The 22924-nt window shown below is 41.9% G+C and overlaps 2 protein-coding genes and 1 long non-coding RNA gene across 5 annotated transcripts; 1 reads left to right on the forward strand and 2 right to left on the reverse strand.

Annotated features, from left to right (window-relative positions):
* Nucleotides 1-13220: 13220 nt before the first annotated feature.
* Nucleotides 13221-17514, reverse strand: LOC133922599 (uncharacterized). 3 transcript variants are annotated; one of them, XR_009910508.1, is made up of 5 exons: nt 17192-17514; nt 16994-17107; nt 16443-16793; nt 16289-16335; nt 13225-14616 (listed from the first exon to the last, which is right to left on the reverse strand). It is a non-coding gene; the product is annotated as an uncharacterized LOC133922599 (long non-coding RNA). The 3 variants fall into 3 exon arrangements; XR_009910509.1 differs by having other exon boundaries at nt 13221-14616; nt 16443-17107; nt 17234-17514; XR_009910507.1 differs by having other exon boundaries at nt 13222-14616; nt 16443-17107.
* Nucleotides 17515-17613: 99 nt separating this feature from the next.
* Nucleotides 17614-19907, forward strand: LOC133922598 (glycine cleavage system H protein 2, mitochondrial-like). The gene is made up of 4 exons (XM_062367988.1): nt 17614-17894; nt 18985-19073; nt 19288-19458; nt 19559-19907. The coding sequence occupies exons 1-4, from the start codon at nt 17663-17665 to the stop codon at nt 19682-19684; spliced, it is 618 nt and encodes a 205-aa protein (XP_062223972.1). The 5' UTR covers nt 17614-17662; the 3' UTR covers nt 19685-19907.
* A 756-nt stretch (nt 19908-20663) lies between these two features.
* On the reverse strand, nt 20664-22833 carry LOC133923247 (style cell-cycle inhibitor 1-A-like). Its single transcript, XM_062368662.1, has 4 exons — nt 22829-22833; nt 22292-22416; nt 22005-22069; nt 20664-20891 (listed from the first exon to the last, which is right to left on the reverse strand). Exons 1-4 carry the CDS (start codon nt 22831-22833, stop codon nt 20664-20666), a joined length of 423 nt encoding a protein of 140 aa, XP_062224646.1.
* Between the last annotated feature and the right edge of the window lie 91 nt (nt 22834-22924).

Consider the following 22924-nt stretch of genomic DNA (forward strand, 5'->3'; position numbering starts at 1 on the left):
AAAGTAAAGCAGGCAAAAATGGTGAATAGTAAGCTGTTGACACGAATTTTGGCAATATTTGGTTAAATAACATACAAAATACTGCCAGTGGCTAAATTCCATGAGATATGAAATAAATAAACCCTTTAAAATAATCATTTCTAAAAAAAGAAAGGAATGAATATAATCTTGCGTCGGCCGCAAAACACAAGCGCGCTCAAGAACTAAAAATACACATGGTTGTCGAGACTCGTTTGATATGCAATGGTTGAGAGTGCTCCATATCAAATTTCTACGAGCAATGCTAGAATTCGTACCCACATGTAACATCAAACATAGGTATACAGCATGGTCACCCAAATACGTAGCTTCTCAGCTGATTATCTAAAAAAATATGGACAATATATGAGACCAAAATATTTAGTTACCTAATCAAATAATTAGTCAATTAATATAGCCATGTCAGTTAACCAAAAAAATAATAAAAATAAACTCATGCATGCGCATATACGTTTCGTCATACGTGCACACTAGCTAAACACTAAATCAGATGATGGATTAGTCAAGGTCTCCACGTGTCAACCATGCTTTCCCAAATGCATATATGCATGCATGTGTGTTTGGCCGAGGCCAACAAAGCCAACGCAGGAATAAAGGACAGCTGACCCACAACTCAGCCTCTAAAGCTCAGACGTCTCCAATTAAGTATAGACCAAGTCCACACGACTAGAAGCAAAAACCTCCACAGACATGAGTCTTTAATAACATCAAATTAGAGAAATAGAAAATGAATTATTTGGAGAGACTCTCTATATAAAGATATAGGGAGTGAGATTTAAGGAATCGAGTGAAGATGCTCTAAGTGAAGCTTGCCGCTCGCTGTTGCTTACATACAAAACAAAGTAAGAGCGATAAGCACCAGGTACGTGAGTCTTTAATAACATCCAACCATGATGACCGGATGATTCAATTCTGGACGAATCAAAGTTCCAAACAGGGAGCTCCAGTGTATACATTTGGTAGCGAAACAAATAAATGAAGTGCATAAAAGCTCCCCTTCAGTACATGGCAAATAAATGGAATCTTGATCAAACAAAAGTCTGGAACTATTCGATGACTACATGGCCAAATAAAATGTTTCTGAAATAAACGGTAAGGCAACTCTTCAGAGCTCATAAAAAAAATCACCCTAGTATTACATGATCAAATAAAATGTTCTGAAACATGAATAAGGAAAATAAGGTGATAGAAGCACTAAGTAGGGCGCCAGTTCTTTAGAGCTGCAAATAGCTCCCTAGCTGCCCGCCCCAAATCGGCGGTTCTCGCTTGAAGGTCCGAGTTGGCTTGATCGATCCCCTTTGTGGCATCAAGGAGAACGTCATTCCACTTCTTTGCCTCAGCTTCTGGATCCCCTTTGTCAGAGCAAACCTTCTGGATCCGCTCTTGATGAGGACATCACTCCCTCGGATACATACAATGATCCTCCATTGAACTTTCAAGGTCCAATCACAAGAGCTCGCGCACGACAATTAAATTTAGAGGTGAGCTCGTTCCTAAGCAACTCTTTATATAATTTTGAGAATAGATTACTACCTAATGATTATGTGTTGTTTAGGAATCATGGAGAGGACAAGGAAACACATAGAGGAAGGCTTGGAGGCGTGGAGGAGCAGCTAGGACGTCCAACAACAGCAGGAGGTCCAGTCCAACTCGAGTCCGAATCAGCCTCGGCCTCCAGGACCAGCGAGCAATAAAACGGACGCCCAGGACGCATCCGGACTCCGTTTTCGACGATTCACATATGGTTGGAAAGATAATTTCATAAGGAAACCAATGGCGTTGGTTTGAGGTCCAAATTCCTTCCGAGTCAACGGGAAACGTCGAAACAAGTCAGCGTCCAGAATCTGTCCCGGTGCTGCGTCACCGTTTTTTGGTCCGTTGGGCCATGTATCGTGTTGGAGTCCATTAGGGACGCGTCTAGGGGTCCTTGGCCGACCCTAATCCTTTATATACAGTAGCCGCCGCCCTAATTAGGGTTGGATTTTGCTTAGATTATTCTGTCAAGAACAGTTTCGCCGTTTCGTCGGTTTGTGAGACCCCAACTCGTGAGATTAATCATTCATCTGCAATTTGGTTGCATTCTTCCTTGTTCTTGCTTGTGTTCTTCGATTCGCAGGCAAGGATTTTAGCCTTCTTGGCGAGGTCAACCGTGCAACGCCGGTTGATAACCAGAGGAGACGTGGTGCTGCGATTGCGGGGTTTCGGATCGTGTTGTTCGGAAGCCGGATCGACTTGTGTCTCGTTTCCACCAAATCGAGAGTTACCAGAACCTTTCGGAAGATCGGGAACCTTTGTTCATATTAAGTGGTATTCAGAGCTTCAGGTATACCGTCAGGTTCATATCTACCCTTAGTTTCGAGTGTTTTTCGCCTTCGTTCCATAGTCCACTGCCATATCGTTTTTTTTTCCTGTCCTACAACCCTTCCGCGCCTTTAGCTTTTGCATATTTCAGTTTCAGAGTTCGTCGTGTTGAGTTTGTGTCCTGGTCAAGGTCTTGTTGCTGGTTAGGTCGTGTTAGAGTCCAGTTCGTGTGTTTTCCCCCACCGTTTCCATCAAACCCTAGCCTCCGTCGCATATTTTCCCCACTTTCTTCCCGTTTTGTCCTCTAATTCGGAGCCGTTTCTCAAATCGGGCATAACTTTCGCATACGAACTCCGTTTTCAGAAAAGTCATAGAGTTTTTCGCATCGAAACAGCGTTTCGGATCCGTTCGTCCCCGCATCGCCGGGTTCGGCGAAATCAGAATTCCCAAATTCGCCTCCGAAGTTTGAGTTTTCAATTTCCAAATATTTTTCTCATTTTATGGCTGAACTTCAGAAAATTCTACAGGCCACGTCTTTCACTTGTTTAAGCTCAAATTTTCTGTGGTTCCCTCTTGTGTGCTCCTAAGTGAAAAAAAAATATCAAAAAAATAAGAAGAAAAAGTCGAATTTTCCCAAAAAAACAACGACAGCCCAAAAAAATAGAAAAAAGAGAGGGGCAAAAGAGGAACAATATCTAGAGGAGCACATAGAGAAGGGCAAAGTGAGCTGTGTTAGCGTGTGCTGTTTAGTTCTTTGTTTCTGTTGCTCTTGCTATCCATCATACTTGTTTCTCCACCTTGTTTAACACACATACTTGGTACTTGCAACACTTTAGGCCAGCAACGAGAACAAGTACTTGGGACTATAATTCAGCATTACTATCTGTTTCTGATTTGTGTTCCACATATACATATTTGTTCTCTTTGTGAGCCTTCCAAGCCCCACAGATTCTTCTGGACAGCACTGGTTTGCATCCCTGCAATCGCTCGCACGCCTTCCAGGTATCCTTTGCTTTGCTGGTAAGAACCCTGGTAAGAGCTTGGTAAGGTGTCTACCTTTGCTGATCTTGATTGAGAGGCACCACTCCACCTTTGTAGTACGATTATTAGGGATAACCTTCACTGTTTGTTGTTGTGTTTGTTTCCACAATGTCAGTTGAAGGAGATAAAACGCCAAAGGACTTCAAGGAGTGTGTCAGCCAAGAGCAGCTACAAGCTGTTGTAGACAATGCTCAGAAGGAGATGAGGGAGACAGTCATCAAGGCTGTCACTGAAGCGATAATTGAGATGAAACTCGCAAACGCGGTTGAGCGGGTGGACAAACGGTTATCCGAGCTCACCGACAGGGTAAATGCTTTGGAAAACCGTCCTGTGCACAACGAAGATGTGAATGGAAGCAACACCGGTGATGAGTTGTATGATGACGATGTTAATGTTGATCCAGCGGCGACATTGCAAAACAGATTACGGCGTCGTCTTCGCACTAACACCACAGGTATGGGTGGCGTTCCACATCACCACCACCATCGAGGTATGTATAATCGAGCTCCTGAAGATCCTTATGCTAAGGTTAAATTTACTATACCTTCTTTTTCGGGACATTATGATGCTGAGGGATATCTTGATTGGGAGATGACAGTAGAGCAAAAATTTAGTGCCCATCAAGTACCTGAACAACATAGAGTTAGACAAGCCACTAGTGAGTTTAAAGATTTTGCTATTATTTGGTGGACTGGTTTAGCTGCAGATGGTGCCACACCTCGTACATGGGAAGAGCTTAAGGTTGCTATGCGTGATAGATTTGTTCCCCCATCTTATCATAGAGACTTGCGTAAGAAATTGATGCGCTTAGAACAGGGAGATAAATCTGTGCAGGATTATTATGGTGAGCTTCAAAAGGGCTTGATGCGTTGTGGCATAGTAGAGGGAAATGAAGATTCTATTTGTCGATTTTATTCGGGTTTGAGACGTGAAATCCAGGATATTATTGATTATAAAGAATTTAACAATGTCAACCAGTTGTTTCAGTTTGCTATGCTTGCAGAGAAGGAGTTGCAGGGGCGTGAGCAGCAGGGCAAGTACAAGGCCAGCACCACATACACGCCGCGCACAGGACCATCCTTTGGGCTGTCCAAACCATCCACTTACAGGGCTCCCTCACCAGCGAGCAAGCAACAAGCAGCTACGGCACCAAATCCTGTCACTACACGACCTTCGGGCTCAGGTAAAAATTCTGTTTTGCAGGGACCTTCCAAGAGTGCTTCCTCTGTTGCATCAACGGGACGCACCTCTGGCATTCAATGTCGTCGCTGCCATGGATTCGGTCATGTGCAGAAGGATTGCCCAAGTCAGCGGGCATACATTGCAACTGAAGATGGGTACATCAGCGCCTCTGACATTGAAGAAGAAGAAGAACCAGTTGTTGAGGAGAGCAACGAAATCTTGGGCAGTGATGACACAGCGACCTATAGGAGCATCATTGTGCAGCGGGCGCTCAGCACAAAGGTACAACAACCAGAGAAGCTGCAACGCCATAACTTGTTCCAGATTTTCTTCATCATCCAAAATCGGCGAGCACGTGTCATCATCGATGGAGGTAGTTGTAATAATTTGGTGAGTTCAGATTTGGTCAAGAAGCTTGGCTTGACCACACGCCAACACCCCCATCCATATAATCTTCAGTGGTTTAATGATGCTGGAAAAGCTAAGGTAACACAAACTTGCAGAGTTTCTTTTTCTATTGGTTCCTATGCTGATTATGTTGACTGTGATGTGGTACCTATGGAAGCTTGCTCACTTTTATTGGGTCGACCTTGGGAATTTGATAATGATGCTATACACCATGGTAGAAGTAATACATATACTTTTATGCATAAAGGAAAGAAAATTACTTTGGTTCCTATGACCCCTGCTGAAATTGTACAAGCTGATAAAGAACGAGCTGCTAATTTGCGTGATACTAAATCTGAAAATCAGCAAGTTGCTAATTCTCTTTACCCACCTAAAAAGGATAAGTCTACACCTAGTTCTAAGGTAGAGGGTATAAAATTGAAGGGTGGTGTTATGCTTGCACTAAAAAGTGACCTTGCTGAAATTTTTAATAATGATATTTGCTACACCTTGGTTTGCAAACGAGTTTTGTATTCGCTTGATGATGTTATTAGTTCGATACCTCCTGCTGCCACTAACCTTTTGCAGGAGTATGAGGATGTTTTCCCAGCTGAGATACCCCCGGGACTGCCACCTATGAGAGGGATAGAGCATCAAATCGATTTGATCTCGGGAGCAACATTGCCAAATCGTGCTGCGTATCGAACCAATCCCGAGGAGACTAAGGAAATTCAGCAGCAAGTCCAAGAGCTTTTGGACCGCGGGTATGTACGTGAGAGCCTTAGTCCTTGTGCTGTTCCTGTGATTTTGGTTCCTAAGAAAGATGGTACTTGGCGTATGTGTGTTGATTGTAGAGCCATCAATAACATTACTATTCGATATCGCCATCCTATTCCTAGACTTGATGATATGCTTGATGTGTTGTGTGGCTCTGTAATTTTTACAAAGATCGACTTGCGTAGTGGTTACCACCAAATTAGAATGAAACTTGGAGATGAATGGAAAACAGCTTTCAAAACTAAATTCGGATTATATGAGTGGTTAGTAATGCCTTTTGGTTTAACTAATGCACCTAGCACTTTCATGCGTTTGATGAATGAGGTTTTAAGAGCTTTTATTGGACGATTTGTGGTGGTTTACTTTGATGATATATTGATTTATAGCAAGTCTTTGGATGAACATATGGATCACTTACGTGCTGTTTTTAATGCTTTACGTGATGCACGTTTATTTGGTAACCTTGAGAAGTGCATCTTTTGCACGGATCGAGTCTCTTTTCTTGGCTATGTTATTACTCCACAGGGAATTGAGGTGGATGAGATGAAAATTGAAGCCATAAAGAGTTGGCCGGTGCCCCAAAACATCAAACAAGTGAGAAGTTTTCTTGGACTTGCAGGTTTTTATCGTCGTTTCGTGAAGGATTTCAGCGCCATTGCTGCCCCCTTACACGAGTTGACAAAGAAAGGTGTGGTGTTCCATTGGGGTAAGGCACAAGAGGAGTCCTTTGACACTTTGAAGGACAAGCTTACGCACGCGCCATTGCTGCAACTTCCAAATTTTGGTAAGACCTTTGAGCTAGAATGTGATGCTAGTGGAGTTGGCATTGGAGGTGTTTTGATGCAAGAAGGTAAGCCCGTTGCATACTTTAGCGAAAAATTGCATGGCCCTGTTCTTAATTACTCTACGTATGATAAGGAATTGTATGCACTTGTACGTTCTTTAGAGACGTGGCGTCATTATTTGTGGCCTAAAGAATTTGTTATACATTCAGATCATGAATCGCTTAAGTATCTTCGTTCTCAAAATAATCTGAATCGTAGACATGCTAAGTGGGTTGAATTTATTGAATCTTTTCCTTATGTTATCAAACACAAGAAAGGGAAGGATAATATAATTGCTGATGCTTTGTGTAGACGATATGCTTTGTTGTCCCAACTTGATTATAGAGTTTTTGGACTTGACTCAATAAAAGAACAATATGTGCTTGATCCTGATTTTAAAGATGTATTGCTGAACTGTAAAGAGGGACGTACATGGAACAAGTTTGTGATCAATGATGGATTTGTGTTTAGAGCTAACCGTCTATGCATTCCAGTTGGTTCCGTTCGTCTTTTGTTGTTGCAGGAAGCACATGGAGGAGGATTGATGGGACATTTTGGTGCTAAGAAGACGGAGGATATGTTGGCCACACATTTCTTTTGGCCAAAGATGAGGAGAGATGTTGAGCGGTTCGTGGCACGCTGTACCACATGTCAAAAGGCTAAGTCTCGCTTGAATCCACATGGTTTGTATATGCCTCTTCCTGTTCCTTCTATTCCTTGGGCAGATATTTCGATGGACTTTATTTTGGGATTGCCTAGGACTAAGAGGGGGAGGGATAGCATTTTTGTTGTTGTGGATCGTTTTTCTAAGATGGCACATTTTATACCTTGTCATAAAAGTGATGATGCCGTTTATATTGCTGACCTCTTTTTCAAAGAGATTGTTCGCTTGCATGGTATGCCTTCTACTATTGTTTCAGATCGCGACGCTAAATTTTTGAGTCACTTTTGGCGCACTCTATGGAATAAGTTGGGTACAAAACTATTGTTTTCCACTACTTGCCACCCACAAACTGATGGCCAAACGGAGGTAGTGAACCGCACTTTGGGTACCATGTTGAGAGCTATTTTGAAGAAAAATTTGAAGATGTGGGAAGAATGTTTGCCCCACGTGGAGTTTGCTTATAATCGGGCAACACATTCTACCACCAAGGTAAGTCCTTTTCAGGTAGTGTATGGTTTTACCCCTCGCGCTCCTATTGATCTTTTGCCTTTACCTACCACTGAAAGAACACATAGTGATGCTAGTGCACGTGCTGATTTTATTCGTAAGTTGCATGAAACAACTAAAATAAATATCGAAAAGATGAATGAAAAGTATAGAATTGCTGGTAGTGAAGGTAGGAAAGAAGTCAAACTTGAACCGGGTGATTTAGTGTGGTTACATTTAAGAAAAGATAGGTTTCCAGAGCTGCGTAAGTCTAAATTAATGCCAAGAGCTGCTGGTCCTTATAAGATAATTGAGAAAATAAATGATAATGCATATAAACTTGAGTTGCCACCCGAGTTCGGGGTTAGTCCTTCTTTTAACATTGCAGATTTGAAACCTTACTTGAGAGCCGATGATGAGCTTGAGTCGAGGATAACTCCAATTCAAGAGGGGGAGGATGATGAGGACATCACTCCCTCGGATACATACAATGATCCTCCATTGAACTTTCAAGGTCCAATCACAAGAGCTCGCGCACGACAATTAAATTTAGAGGTGAGCTCGTTCCTAAGCAACTCTTTATATAATTTTGAGAATAGATTACTACCTAATGATTATGTGTTGTTTAGGAATCATGGAGAAGACAAGGAAACACATAGAGGAAGGCTTGGAGGCGTGGAGGAGCAGCTAGGACGTCCAACAACAGCAGGAGGTCCAGTCCAACTCGAGTCCGAATCAGCCTCGGCCTCCAGGACCAGCGAGCAATAAAACGGACGCCCAGGACGCATCCGGACTCCGTTTTCGACGATTCACATATGGTTGGAAAGATAATTTCATAAGGAAACCAATGGCGTTGGTTTGAGGTCCAAATTCCTTCCGAGTCAACGGGAAACGTCGAAACAAGTCAGTGTCCAGAATCTGTCCCGGTGCTGCGTCACCGTTTTTTGGTCCGTTGGGCCATGTATCTTGTTGGAGTCCATTAGGGACGCGTCTAGGGGTCCTTGGCCGACCCTAATCCTTTATATACAGTAGCCGCCGTCCTAATTAGGGTTGGGTTTTGCTTAGATTATTCTGTCAAGAACAGTTTCGCCGTTTCGTCAGTTTGTGAGACCCCAACTCGTGAGATTAATCATTCATCTGCAATTTGGTTGCATTCTTCCTTGTTCTTGCTTGTGTTCTTCGATTCGCAGGCAAGGATTTTAGCCTTCTTGGCGAGGTCAACCGTGCAACGCCGGTTGATAACCAGAGGAGACGTGGTGCTGCGATTGCGGGGTTTCGGATCGTGTTGTTCGGAAGCCGGATCGACTTGTGTCTCGTTTCCACCAAATTGAGAGTTACCAGAACCTTTCGGAAGATCGGGAACCTTTGTTCATATTAGCTCTTCTTCCAACTTGAGCTCTTTCAGGGCATTGGTAGCTTCATTAAGCTGAGCTGTGAGTAATGCCACCAACTTCTTCTCGGAACGCCGATCAGTTATAAGAAGCTTGTTGAGTTTTTTGCCCAGAACTGCTTTCAAACACATCATGCGCTAGCTGCATTTGCTGCGAAATAGTGATGAGTTGAAGCAGTAGCTCTTTGGCTTTGGGTACGCCTGGGATGTCTGTTGGAAGCTTCTCGAAAGTTTTTTCCAAGACAAAGCGTCGACTTGGATCACGTAATGAAGTAGCGTCAAGGCCTTCAATAGCCTGTTCTAGTACCACATCAGTAGCATCAAGATAGGCTTTATCAAGGAAGTCCATCGCTGAGTCCTTGGCTAACATGGCCACACTGCTGGCCGCCAAGTTGCCTAGTTGCTGATCACAATCTGAAAAGAGAAAAGGGATTAGATTATTATTTAGACAAGCAGTACACATGTGTAAGAAGAGATCTGAAACAAATATATGCAGAACTACCGTTGAGATAGGAAGCTACGACATCACTCGACTCAGCAATAAGGGGTATATTATGGGTCGTGACGTCGGGAAGCTATGGACAATACCCGCTCAACCCAGCTACGTCAGCAGAGGAAATATCAGGAGTCACAAAAGGGAGTGTTTGTGAATGATTTCCTCCCAGCCCCGCTATATCAAGACCTTGGAAAATCGAAGGATCATCCGTTTCAGGATATGTTCTATTTGGGAATGCTTGTTTGAGCTCTTCACGGCCGACTGAAATACCGATTGGAAAGCTGGGCATTGATATGGGGGTAGCAGCCACACTCTGATCATTAAAATTCAGTGACCTCTTTGCTGGAGGTTCTTTCTCTACTCCAAAAGGGATGACTTGAGAAAGTTGTCGCTTCTCGCTACTCGCGCATGGCATGATAACTTGATTATCCAGCAAGTTCTCTTGGGCTGTCGGATTATCAATCAATAAGGGGTTCGACGATGAGCCTATTTCATGGTCTTTGCAGGATTCATTCTTCGGCTGCTGTACAAAAAAAATCGACCGCAAGAAGATGGAAAGTAAATCATCACATAAATTACAGTAACTAATATTAATATCAACTGGAATGAACCAAAATAAAGAAAAGAAAAACTATACCAGATTGGGTTGGATGGGAAAGATGGTTCTCACACCCAGAAAATCGTGCAATATCCTTTTCCAAGGCCCATCGATAGCTGCTGCTCTTTTTCTATCGAGTGCGATGTGTTGTTGCTGGTACTCGTGAGTCACTTCTTTAATCGCAAAAAGATCATGAGAGGCAAGCCTGCGGGGCCAAACGTGTCTTGCTGGTGCACTTTTCATCCTGTCCTCAAGAGACACACGGCCAAGCAAGTTACCATGACTAAGTCTACTTAAAATTAAGGTGAGAGGATCCATGAATTCCTTGTACCATTTGCACCAATGCACTGAACAACTGCCACGATGAGATTCATCTGGGATAATATTTTGATCCTCTTGCACCGGGCGCAAGAGATGCGTCCAATGAGCATATGCAATTCCATAGTCTTCCTCCGTGTACAAACTCGCTAACGGGGGGTACGGTATGATCTGATCCAATCTAAACTATCGGGCTACACGATTCGGATGATATGGTTCAGCAATATAAAGTTCACAGCGCCGCCATGGGAGTATACCGCGACGAATAGATAGACAAAATATCCTGTCAACCCCAAATGAAGATAGTATAGGCCGATTCGTATTATGTGGCTTTGTTAAATTGTAGGGATACCATGTAGCATTGATATCTCTGCATAAAAATTCAAATGATTCTTTGGGGCTATAGTGGTTTGCAGGTCTGAACATTGTGTTCACCATAGTTGGTTTTCGCGCACGATGCTTAAAAAGGGAAATATGGGGTTTCTTTAATTTTTGGCCAAATATGCCTTTTAGATATGCACCCATCCAGCCAATGACATATTGAATAGGCCAAGCTCTTTTCATATAAGAAGGACCAGCTGGATGGGTACTAATCAGCCTTAAAGAATAATACAAAGAGCACAGGGCCGGCTGAGCTAAGGTGAACCGACGTCCTAATGCAATCCATGAAGCCATCACCAATGTGCCAGGTCTAATACATGATCCTCCCCCGATGACTAGAAAACCGCAAAGCCAGAGTTCCAAAAAGGCAGTGGTATAGAGTCGTGAGGATTCGCTATCGTTTGGATGAAAAGGACCACCAGGACCGTTATGAAAATAGTCACACCACTGTTGGAATGACACCTTGTTGCTACCCGCTGCTAGGTCTGCCCATACTGTTAAGAGATGTGATAAACACTTCGGGTACAACAAAAGAGAGGATTCCAGTTCATCTTGAGGCGGGATAAAGTCCTCACAAAATTCTCCATCTAGTGGTAAACCCACCACCCAATGCATGTCCAAAAGGGTTATAGTGCGCTCACCATATCGAAATAAGAAGGTGTTTGTTTGTGGATTCCATCTTTCCAATAAAGATTTCAGCAAGGAGGGTGAAACAATGTATTTACCTAAGGAGCAATAAATGGCTCTATAAATATAATCAGTGCCTTCGCCATCCCCTCTCAAGTTAAAAGAATGTTTCTCTAAAACCGCAGTTCCCCATTCAATGTATCCTGTAGGGATTAAGATATACTCAATGTCGTAGTCCTCCCAACCAAGACCTTCTGATACTATTCTATTGCCTAATGTGAGAGCTTTGTCAGATTGACGTATGGGTGCAAAAGGGTGGAAACAGCGAGCTAAAAAAGTAGAGGCCAATCTCCATCCACGCTCGCTAGTATCCATCTCGCCTTTCGTCATCTGCTATTCTTTTATAACAGGATTAGCCGCTTCACTAGTTGCTGGTTCATATATTTGAGTTTGAGTCACGCAGGAAAGGGTTAGCCTACTAAGTTGGGAATGTGGTTGTGCCATCTAAAAAAATAAAAATAAATAAAAAATCTGATGGCTGTTAATGTCCAACTCATTACACGTAAAAAAAAGAGGAAACTTTATATAGCCATACGAGGGACCATGCCAAATGATCGAAGACTCTCAGAATGACTGTGCTATGTTATTCCCAATTATATAAAGACTAATTCTTTGATGATGATCTTAGAAATGAAACATGGATAATACCTTTTGTGCGGTCGAACGTCGCAACAACGAACCGACGTCCTTGTATAGGTAGAAATCCTTGAACTCAGCGCTCCGCGCTTGGGAGACGAACAAGCAGCGAAATATGTCAGCGATTATACTACAATCATGCCTACGCGAGGATGCATTTTATTTTCGTCCATGTTAAATTCGAATTAAACTCAAACTTGTCTCTTTTGACGCGGAGACGGGTCCCACCCATCCGTTTCCACGCCATCATAACCTAAAAGATTCCATTTCGTACTGCAATATGAAGAGCTATTCCAACATACCATCGTGTAACCTTGTGCACCAAAGATTCATCCAACCAAAAGAAAGGGAGAGTTGACAGAGCAAAAAGAAGAATAATACCTACAAATGTAAATGGAGTCTACGCGAAAGACAGTGGGGACTGGGAAACTAATTTAACATAAACCATACACAAAGACAAACACAACTTCTCAAGTAAAGATACAAAAAATTAACCGACATTAGGCCGGAGATGTGGCACAATTCTTGCATATCCAGGCACAACCTAAGCAAACAAAAATCTTATGGACTTTGCAACATGTGACTCTCATGTATATTAGGGCATGTTTGGTTGCTACCCTGATTAGCTTGCTTGAGTATTTTTCATGCCTAAGGGTAGCCTGAGCTTGCATGACAAAGTTATGTGATCAGGCCTGAGGGTAGCCTGAGCTTGCATGGCAAAGTTACATGATCAGGCACATAAAATTTAAGCTATTGTTTGGTTGAAGTCCTGAAACCATGCCTAAGTAGACACCAGAGCCAGACGGTGTTTGGTTCATTTTTGCCTGAGGTTACACTCACCATATGTTAGATAGGTGGTGAGATTACCGTTTACACATTGTTATGTTTGTTCCTATATATGAAAATTCAGAAGTGGTTAAACATGCATCACAATACATATGTACAGAGATTTGCTAGAGAATAATATGTTTAACATTGTCGAGCAAACTTCCATCACATAATCATCTGACATATTTGTTCCAGCCAATAATAGCATAACTTATACGACACAAAAGTAAAGAGTCACAAAGCTATCAGATTATCAATATGTCCAAAAGTTAGAAAACACCACAGCTAGCATATTAGCAGCCTATCACAACATGCATCACTATAGTACCTAAGTTAATATTTAGCAATTTTTTAAACACAAATAGTGCAGCAATTGCATAATCAAAAGTGTGCAACAAAAATAGTCCCTCATCAACCACGATAAGCTTTTGCCACCAATCAACACCTATAAGTCACTAGAGATTCGGATCATCACCCGATAAAACTCTTTAGATCAAACACTCAAGGTATTCTTGACCCATGCTCATAAGAAAACTAGGCTGAGCTTGAAATTCTGACTTGCAAAGGTGCATTCCTACTCTCATCTTATCATTAGGTTCTAAGGCTATATTCTTGAGCATGTCCCATAGAGGACCATTTGGGTCTTGCGGTGCTACAGTTTGTATTGGTTTTGCAAGGGTATCTTTGATTCCAACCAAGGTACTGCTGATCAGCACGTCAACATTATTGTCATCATGCAATGCAGGTATTGATTTTGCCTTAAGCTTGTTACCCTTATCATTATGTGATTGGGGTAGCGTCTTTGGCTTCCCACACCTTTTGAAATTCTTCTTGTTTGGCTTCAAACCACATGTATTAGATGATGAAACTTGGCTAGCAGCTGCACTAAGGGCCACCACCTCCTTGGAATCATCACTATCTGACTCTAGTTTGTCCAAGTCTTCCCCCTGTGGATCTTTTGTTTCAGCATAGGCTGACATATTATTTAGAGGATCAAATATGTTAGCTTCATCATCAAAATTAGCAACACTGGAAGGATCTTGCATAAACATTCCATCCGCTGAGGAACTACTAAACAATTCTTGCAACTTGTTGAAGAACTAAATTGGCTTTGAAAGAATTCCAGTCATTTATCTGCAAGGCAAAATTTCATCAAGAACTTTTCAAATATTATGTATTCTAAATGATTAGTGATTACCGATAGTTCATACAAAGTAGATTGGGAGAGAGATAACATCTTCATTATTTTGTCCCAGCCACTACTACTCTCATTTAGATGGCGAGATACAAGTGACCAAGTCTCTTTATGATGCCTGTAGTGGTGCTAAACTTGATCAATAGTTTAAATAGTGTCATACTTCCCTTTTATAGCTGATGTGCATGCAGTGTGATGCATCTTTTTTTATTACTGCTTTTGGTGGCAACTCTAACTTCTTTTCAATGTACCAATCAAGAAGAAACTCAGAGAGTGCTAGAGGCCAATTAATAGGTTTTGCCCTGGCACTTGATCCCCCAACTTGTTTGCTTGTCTCGCCTTTGCCCTTGCTATTATTGTTGCTTTCTCCTATATCCATGGTTGAGCTACAAAACAATGCATGATGCAGGTAATAATGATATCCAACAAAGAACATATAAACAAATGCTAAAATACATATATAGAGTTGAAAGAATAGTTCATACAAAAATAACAAATAGTCATAGAACAATATCCATGACATATAATACTAAATAATGGTGGCATACATTAATGTTCCTCCCACATAATATTAGCTAGATTGTTTCTAAACGCCATCCACTGTTTGTGCTCCTCCCCTTGATCTGTAGCTACTCTAGCTGACCTAGGTAGGCTACTAAACCAAAGAGCTTCATCATATATGAGGTTATTAGGACCATTATCAAGGATCCAGTTGTGTATCACACAACACGCTATCACCATCTTCACTTGAACAATATACAGAAAGAAAGGCTTGCTAGCAAGAATTTTAAAACGGTCCTTTAAGGTTCCAAATGCTCTCTCAACAGATGTGTGAAGGGAAGAGTGTCGAAGATAAAATAATTCTTGGGGTGTTTCTGGTGCTCTCCCGCCTCCAAACTCATTCAGGTGGTATTAGACACCTCTAAATGGTGGCAGTATACCAGGTCTTGCCGCATACCCTACATCAGCTAAATAGTATTTGCCTACAATACATATAGATGAACGAGTTTATTGCCTTATCACAAATTATTGGACAACTGAAAATACTAGGACTTCATGCACACCTTTAGGTATTTGAATTCTATTTGATCTTTTAAGGGTAGCCTTGAGAACTACCGAGTCATGCGCTGAACCCTCCCATCCAGCAAGTACATAGGTAAACCTCAAATCAAAATCAACTGCAGCAAGCACATTTTGAGTTGGATAGGACTTGCGACCTCTAAACCTGTTAACTATACTCTCGGGGACAAATGCAAGGATGTGTGTGCCGTCAAGTGCCCCAATGCAATCCTAAGTTGGAAGAAATTATAATTACACAAACATGTCATCTATATGAATTAGAATGTTAAATATATTTGGCACGACATACCTCAAAACATGGGTAAAATCGGCCAAGATTAGTAACTATCTTTGAATGGGTCTCTACTGACCTAAGTTTTATCATATCTTTAGCAAGATAATGTAAAGCTCTCAACACCCCCATTGAAGTACCGGCTCACTGTCTCACTAGATCTTTTGACAAAAAGCCCAATAACATGATTTCTCAAATTGTGGTCACCTATGTGTAGGAACATAGCTAATTGTTCTTCCACTAAGAAATGAATTGTGTCGCGTAGTAGACCATTATCACGTAAATTGGAGGCAAGCTTCTAGAACACTTATTTTCTCATCCGAAGCTGATTAATGCAATTTGCATCACTCCCATTGTACAAATCATCTAGCCTTGTTTGCCTAACCAAATCTCTATCCACCAATGGTCCATATTTCCTTGGAGACCGTCTTTTTTTTTCTACGGCATCGCCAACGAATAATTGCCAACACAATAGCTAAAACACCCAATGTTCAAGCTCGATGCTCGATATTGTACTGATGAGTAGGATCTAGATCCATCTGAGTATCAAATGACAAAATAAATATGAAATAGGTGCGGAAAAAAATACACACATACACGTATGTACAAGATTTGCTTCTAATAAGCACATTTGTTAGAATCCTTCAATAATAAAGTAACAGGAGAGGGGAAAAGCAACAACAAGGAACTTGAGATTGTGTTCTCACCTTGCAGCACCAGATCGTGGCAAAGCTTCTGTTGGAGGCACTTCAGTCTGAACACGCACAAATAAAGGGAGAGAGATTACTTGAGGATCTAGAGAAAAGATCTTGAGCCTTCATTCTGGTAGCTCGAGTAGACAATGAATAGGGCTAAGCTGACCATAATGGGAAGAAGCTGACCACCGGATTTGCAAGTTGGAGTAGTTTCCCGATCACTGGCGCTGCAGCCATGGGGAGATCAGTGGGGATTTGCCTCTGTAAAGACCCTATGCTAGCAGTGAGTGGGGAGGGGAAAGTGGTCTTCGTTTTCTTTCTTATATAGCAAAGGGGTGATTATACTCAGGCAAGTAGGAGATGCTGGCATGGGGAGCTCAGGCGACCATTTCCCTATCTGACTCGGGCTAGTGCACTCAGGCCAGTTTCATCAGGCTAGAATCTTCAGGGTAGCAACCAAACAGATCTCAGGCAAGTTACAGGCTCTTAGTACCACTGAAAGGTTGCCAGGTTACATCTTGTGAAAATGCATGACAATCCAATTAGTAATTACCATGGCAAACCCAAAAAAAGAGAGAAAGAAAACATGAAGCAATCTGCATGTAATGAGCTAAAGTAGTGCAAAATCTGCAATTGTAATACATCCATTAGTAATCAAATGTGAATGGCACCTATTCCCTAAAATGCACTGAGCTGCAACACAAGTAGAAGCTGTACCTCGCCATTAGTATTCAACACAAGTAGAAGCTGCACCGAGCTGCAACATTAGTAATCAACCATTCGTCCATTCTGCAATGTACCCTACACTGATGCACAAAAGGCGAAAGCTATCTGCAAAATCAGAACACAGCACCTCCATCAGCGAGCACCTGGCATGAACGCATTTCGTCGAACGCCTTGGAAGCAGGCACTCACTGATCGCAAAAGGACGGCAAGAAGCGAGAGAAGCGAGGTCACCCGTCACCACAGCCGATCGCCATGGAAAAACCGCACCCACCGTCAGCTCCCCTGTTCCGTTCCAGTGAAGCCGCCCGCAGGAGATGGAGAAGAGTCCGAAGACGAAGCCCAAGAGGAGGAGGAGGACCCGAAATCCCAACCCACGAGACAGCCTAGGCCAATTGGCCCGTTTACATTGACATATGCCTCCACTGCACTATTGTTGTTTTGCAGTCTGCATCAGCCACCAAACACTGGTCAGGTCAGGAGTCTGATCAGAGTCAGAGAGCCTCCACTACCGGTGATTGTTCACGCATTCCGATCCGATGCCCCAACTCCCTCCAGCCCGTGGTGCGGTGATGCCGAGTACAGTATTGGAGGAGTAGAAAATACATCTTTTATGATCGGTTTGGTGAGTGGTGACTGCATTAAGCCTTAATTTATCACCAAATGCAAAAGGCCCACGGGGGCAAATATTTCTCCCAGTTTGCAAGCGCACCACCAACTTCCGGTTTCAATCAAGAACCGAAGCCACCACCAAACCCGGGAGAGCGGAAAGCGGCGGCGCCGAGCAATCAATTCCTTTCGATCATGCCCATGGCCGCCTCCTCCCGGCTGCTCTGGGCGTCCCGCGCCGCCGCCTACCTCAGGATATCCACCTTCCCCAGGGCCTTCTCCACCGGTATAAATCCCTCTAGATCCTCTTCCCCCCCCCCCCCCCGTTTCTGGTTCCGTGCTGCGTTTCTTGGGATCACGGGTCCTTGGTGTCGGAATGGCATGATCTTGATGTCTGCTCCTCCTCAAGACCAGATTTGTGGAACGGTTCTTGATCTCGTGTTTTCGAGTTTTGATTCCCCCGCGCATCAGGATATCATGTGAAGGATACGATTCGGGAATGGGGTTTACGACGGGGTTTAGCCGCCGCCCTTCTCTGTTTCGGCTGCTTTGATCCTTTTGCGGTGAACGGTTTCATCTTTTCTTTAAACAAATGCCATGTCCGTGTCCGTTGCAGAGGATTCGATGGTGACAGCGCGCGCATGAAAAGTTCACGTTTCTGCGATTGGATATATACTGCGATGCTATTTTCAGTAGATTGATTTCGGAGCTTTTGATTTGTCTTATGTAGATGTTGATAAGGCACTGTTTTAAAGCCTAAAATTTATTTGATGCATTTGTATGTTTATTGTTATCGCATCAAAAACCATCCGGTACAAGTTATGCACAAAATTTTCATACTGATATGCACAAAATGGGCTGGTACATTAAAATTCAGATGTATTCATTTTGTTTCAGGAATATGCTTGTAAAAGCTATCAGGAGAAAAAAAAAAGTCTACCTACCAACATATTGCTGATAGAGAATTCCAATAAGAGGATGAAATGTTACAACACCATGATATTTTTTTTCCTTATGAATATATAGTCGTGTCATCAGTAGAGATGCATAAGAAATGATCTCAGGATCGAGCTTCTTATAGTAGAGTTTTCTCCGTAAAAAATGGTTATCTATTATGCTGGTTTTAGGAAACAAAAATAGATTGTTGTAGGTATTTACTCCCCGAAATTTGCCTCTGAAGTGCTTTGTTTTTCTATCAAGCATCAGTTAAGTGGCAATAGGAAAAAAAGTACTCCCTCTTCAGTTTATATAATTATATGTTAGTTTCAAGGAGTCACCAATGGGAGTGATTATGGTTATATGTTCATTGTAGCACTGCCACCTCAGTGTTTACCATATCTCATGCTATGAATATTTCTCATTTCCCCCTTTTTCAGTGCTGAAGGATCTGAAGTATGCTGACACTCATGAATGGGCAAAGGTTGAGGATGATTCAGCAACTGTTGGCATTACTGACCATGCCCAGGTATTCATACATTTATATAACTGTGCAGTGTGAACAAATTTAGGTGTTAGTTCTACCGTGTGTTAGATTATTCAGTGCTTCATTCAGTACCTATACTTACATAACGCATGCAATCTACTGCCTAAACGTTTTGAGGTCTGGTATGTACTATCATGTTGAGCATATAGAGTCAGGGCTTGCAATGCTTAGCAATGTGTTTTTTCCTTGCTTCCAGGACCATTTGGGTGATGTTGTGTATGTGGAGCTGCCAGAAGTTGGCAGTAGTGTATCCCAGGGAAAGAACTTTGGTGCTGTTGAAAGTGTGAAGGCAACCAGTGATATCAACTCACCTGTATCTGGAGAGGTCGTTGCAGTGAATGACAAACTAAGCGAGGAACCTGGATTGGTAAGTTGCAACTCAGAGTTGCCAGAAATAAGTTGAAAATAAACCTTGGGGTAGGTTAAACAATGTTATGATATTTATGCATATTATTTTTTCTGGTTAGGTCAATGCAAGTCCTTATGAGAAGGGATGGATTATCAAGGTCAAGCTCAGCGATTCAGGTGAGCTCAATTCGCTGATGGACGACGAGAAGTACTCAAAATTCTGTGAGGAAGAAAACAAGCATTAAACAAATAAGAGTGCCTTTGAAACATCAAGAACCTTTGTTTCAAGCTTTATCAATGCTTGTGGTGTGCCACCACGCACTTAATCTCGAATTGGCAAAGGTTCATCACATGGAATAAATTGGTTTTATGATATTTGCTTATTCTACAAGGGCAAATGCATATTTCAAACTTGTAAAGGACATGGGTTTCGTTATTTATTTTCCAGTACTGCCCTGGTTTTGTCTATTATGGATTTTTTTTATTCCTTACTGTACAAATGGTTTGTTGCTCTTGTGGGTGGTAGACAAGGATCGCCAGTATTAAGCACAATAGACGAATAAGGGGCGATAGTGAACTGATTGATAGTTGCTTAAACAGAGACGTGTATTTATTTTCTGTACAGACGTTTCTGGTGTAAACGAAGTAACCCACATCAATTCAGCAAAAGCATGAGTTCTGGCTACTCAGAATTGATGAACAATCAAATAAAATAAATCCATGGCCTGGGCAAATTTAGCTGGCAGGTATGTATGCTCAGCCACTCAGGTACTTCAAAACATCTATTATAGCATGTCCAGCGAATGGTGATCCAGTCGCATAACATGTTCGCATCACATCCCTCTGCCAAATAACATAGCCCACAAAGAATTGAGGGATATAAGACCACGGATAATATTTCTGTAGAAAACCCAGCATTGCAAGAACATCAACAAATTGTGGCTCTTATCACCAAAAAGGCAGCTTTTCGCCAAAGAGAAACAGCAGGTAGTTCGTTGCTCGTTGCCAGGATCTATCAGCAATGGTAAGAACATAACTAGCATTAGCGCTAAACACAGCAATAATTAACAACTAGGATATGCCCTCCCTTTTTAGACATAAATTTGTATATCAGCTAAGATACAAAAACCTAGAAGATGAAAAAAAAGATTGTACTCTATGAAAATCTCGACAGGAAAACACAAAAGGCCTCAAGCTGCAGGTCAAGCAGAAGCAGAACTTGTCTCATGCTTTGATGTTCCAATTGTGTGCTGATCGTGGGCCGCTTGTAATCCCCTCGTAGTATTGTGACGGCAGCTTTCCTTTGTTCCGTTCTTTCACAAACTTTAGGAACAGATCACAAGCAGACTCTGAAGAAAGATCTGAGAAATATTTTCCTTTTTCTTCCTTCAGCCAAGTTGCAAATTCATTGTTCTTCGCAAAGTAGTCATCTTTGGATATTTCTTTAAACCCCTGTTTCAGCAGGGAAAAACATAAGACGCATGGGAAACTCAAGCCAAAATAAAAGGAGGAAGGGCAAGGAAAAAAAACTAGACCAACGTGCACTATATGCCAATCAATTCTTAGCAAGGACATACAAATCAAAATGGTGCATTCAAATAAATTTGATTCACTATGCATGTTCTCACTTCTTAGCAACTTGCTACTTCTGATAACCACACATTGCTAACTCTCCCAGATTCCAGTTGACCTCAAAATGATTAATGGTATGCAACTAACGTCTTAGTCTAGGCACACCAACTATGGTTGTGAAGATTTTTCCAAGCATGTAATACTAATACTACTATCAGATATAGCACTAAGAAAAATCACGGGAAAGAAAGCAATAACCTCACAACCTTGATTAAAGAAATCTGGCAAGTTTCAATCTTCTATTCAGCAATAACCTAACCACTACTTCAGGTCAATGGTAACAACAAATCTTGTTATTCTGTGCAGCCTTCATATGAGAAATAGAAATAGAAATCTGGCAAGTTTCAAACTTCTATTCAGCCTTCGGCTGAGAAATGCATTCTGGCAATTTCAATGAAACCCTAGGCTGTTTGGTTTATGATCCCAAGAAGCCAAGCTAAAATTTAGCCATGCCAAAACTGAGGTCATGCCAAAATCGGGGCAAAGAAAGTAGTATTTGGTTCGAGACCAAGCCAAAAAAATTCGAGGTGCAGCCAAATTTTGGCATTGATCCAAATGGGGGACCAGATTTCTTGGGCGCGACCAAATTTTGGCTTGCCACGTTGGGGTCACCAACCAAACAGTCCTATCCATGCTAATACAAGTAACTTTATACTTTGGCTAGGACAATGTTAGAAATTTACGATACCTTATTCCTGAATTAGAAACGTTCTAAGTTTGGTTCTACTACTAGGGCAAACCAACACTCTTCCTCAATTAACTTCTCTTTTCAGACCTTTATGCCAACGTAAAAATAATATTCGACAACAATTTATCTACATAGGAAACGATTCCTAAAGAGCTGACAGTCTAGATACTTAAAAAATCAATCCCATCTTAACTATTTACTTAGTGATGTCTAATAAAACAGACTATGTCGTGTAGAGAACCAACAGCATCCTTGTATTTCCGCTTACTCTTCTCCTTCTCCTTGGAATGTCTCTCCTTCGAACCCCTCTCTGTCAACAGCAGAAAAATACACGTCAAAATCAAACCCTAGCAAAGATCAATTTCACACAACCTAGTGTACACGGAGATAGCAGAAATTTACTTAACATAAACAGGCTAAGATATAACAAAACTGCATCAACAAAAATAAGTGGATATAGTTTCAGACAAAGAGGAGAGAAAATGTTGAAGAACAAGAACTGGTATTGTACAAAGATAAAAAGAAGTCAAACCTTTGCCTTTGTCCCTGTCGCTGTGCTTACTCTTCTTCTTCTTGCGCCTGTCTTCCTCTCTGTCGTCTCGGCTCTTCCTCCTGCTCTCCTCCTTGTCCCGCCCCTTATGTTGTGGCCACGTCAGCCTTATGTGGTGGCCACGTCAGCAAAATGAGATGACTTGGAGTCCACAGCGGCAAAACCACCCAATCATAATAGATTAAGGGGCCAATAATGCAAGTGACCCGGTATAAGAAGTTGAGGGGGTTAAGTAAACCAAAAGAATGCTTAGGCCGGGGTTATTCAGACAATCGAAATACTTTGGAGTAGTAAAATGGATTTTTTTTCTTTTCTTTTTGAAACCAACATGGCAGGCTATTCTTTGTTCAGGAATCAGGATTTCTTTGTCCGATTGAACAATTGAACACAACTTGCTGTTGCAGAGAACTCGGACTCTGATTGGTCAGCAAGATTATATTGATGCTTTCACAGTAGAGATTGCTAGCTAATACATGTGAAGGTATCATACTCTCGTGTGTAGCTACTCCCCGTGCGTACCTCATGACGTGGCACATCATGACACACATCATCCAGATTAAGTTGCTTAGTTGTTCATGCTCCATAATATACACTACCTCACTCTAGCTCACACAA

Source organism: Phragmites australis, chromosome 6 (genome assembly GCF_958298935.1).
Source record: "Phragmites australis chromosome 6, lpPhrAust1.1, whole genome shotgun sequence".
NCBI classification, from domain to species: Eukaryota; Viridiplantae; Streptophyta; class Magnoliopsida; order Poales; family Poaceae; genus Phragmites; species Phragmites australis.

Excerpts from the sequence above, each read along its gene's own strand:
- LOC133922598 (XM_062367988.1), top strand. The coding sequence starts at position 17,663 with ATGCAAAAGGCCCACGGGGGCAAATATTTCTCCCAGTTTGCAAGCGCA. Across the intron at positions 17,895-18,984 it reads CCCCAGGGCCTTCTCCACCG|TGCTGAAGGATCTGAAGTAT; the intron begins GTATAAATCCCT and ends CCCCTTTTTCAG. Across the intron at positions 19,074-19,287 it reads GCATTACTGACCATGCCCAG|GACCATTTGGGTGATGTTGT; the intron begins GTATTCATACAT and ends CCTTGCTTCCAG.
- LOC133923247 (XM_062368662.1), bottom strand. Across the intron at positions 22,070-22,291 it reads CGACAGGGACAAAGGCAAAG|AGAGGGGTTCGAAGGAGAGA; the intron begins GTTTGACTTCTT and ends TGCTGTTGACAG. Across the intron at positions 20,892-22,004 it reads AGCGGAAATACAAGGATGCT|GGGTTTAAAGAAATATCCAA; the intron begins GTTGGTTCTCTA and ends CTGCTGAAACAG.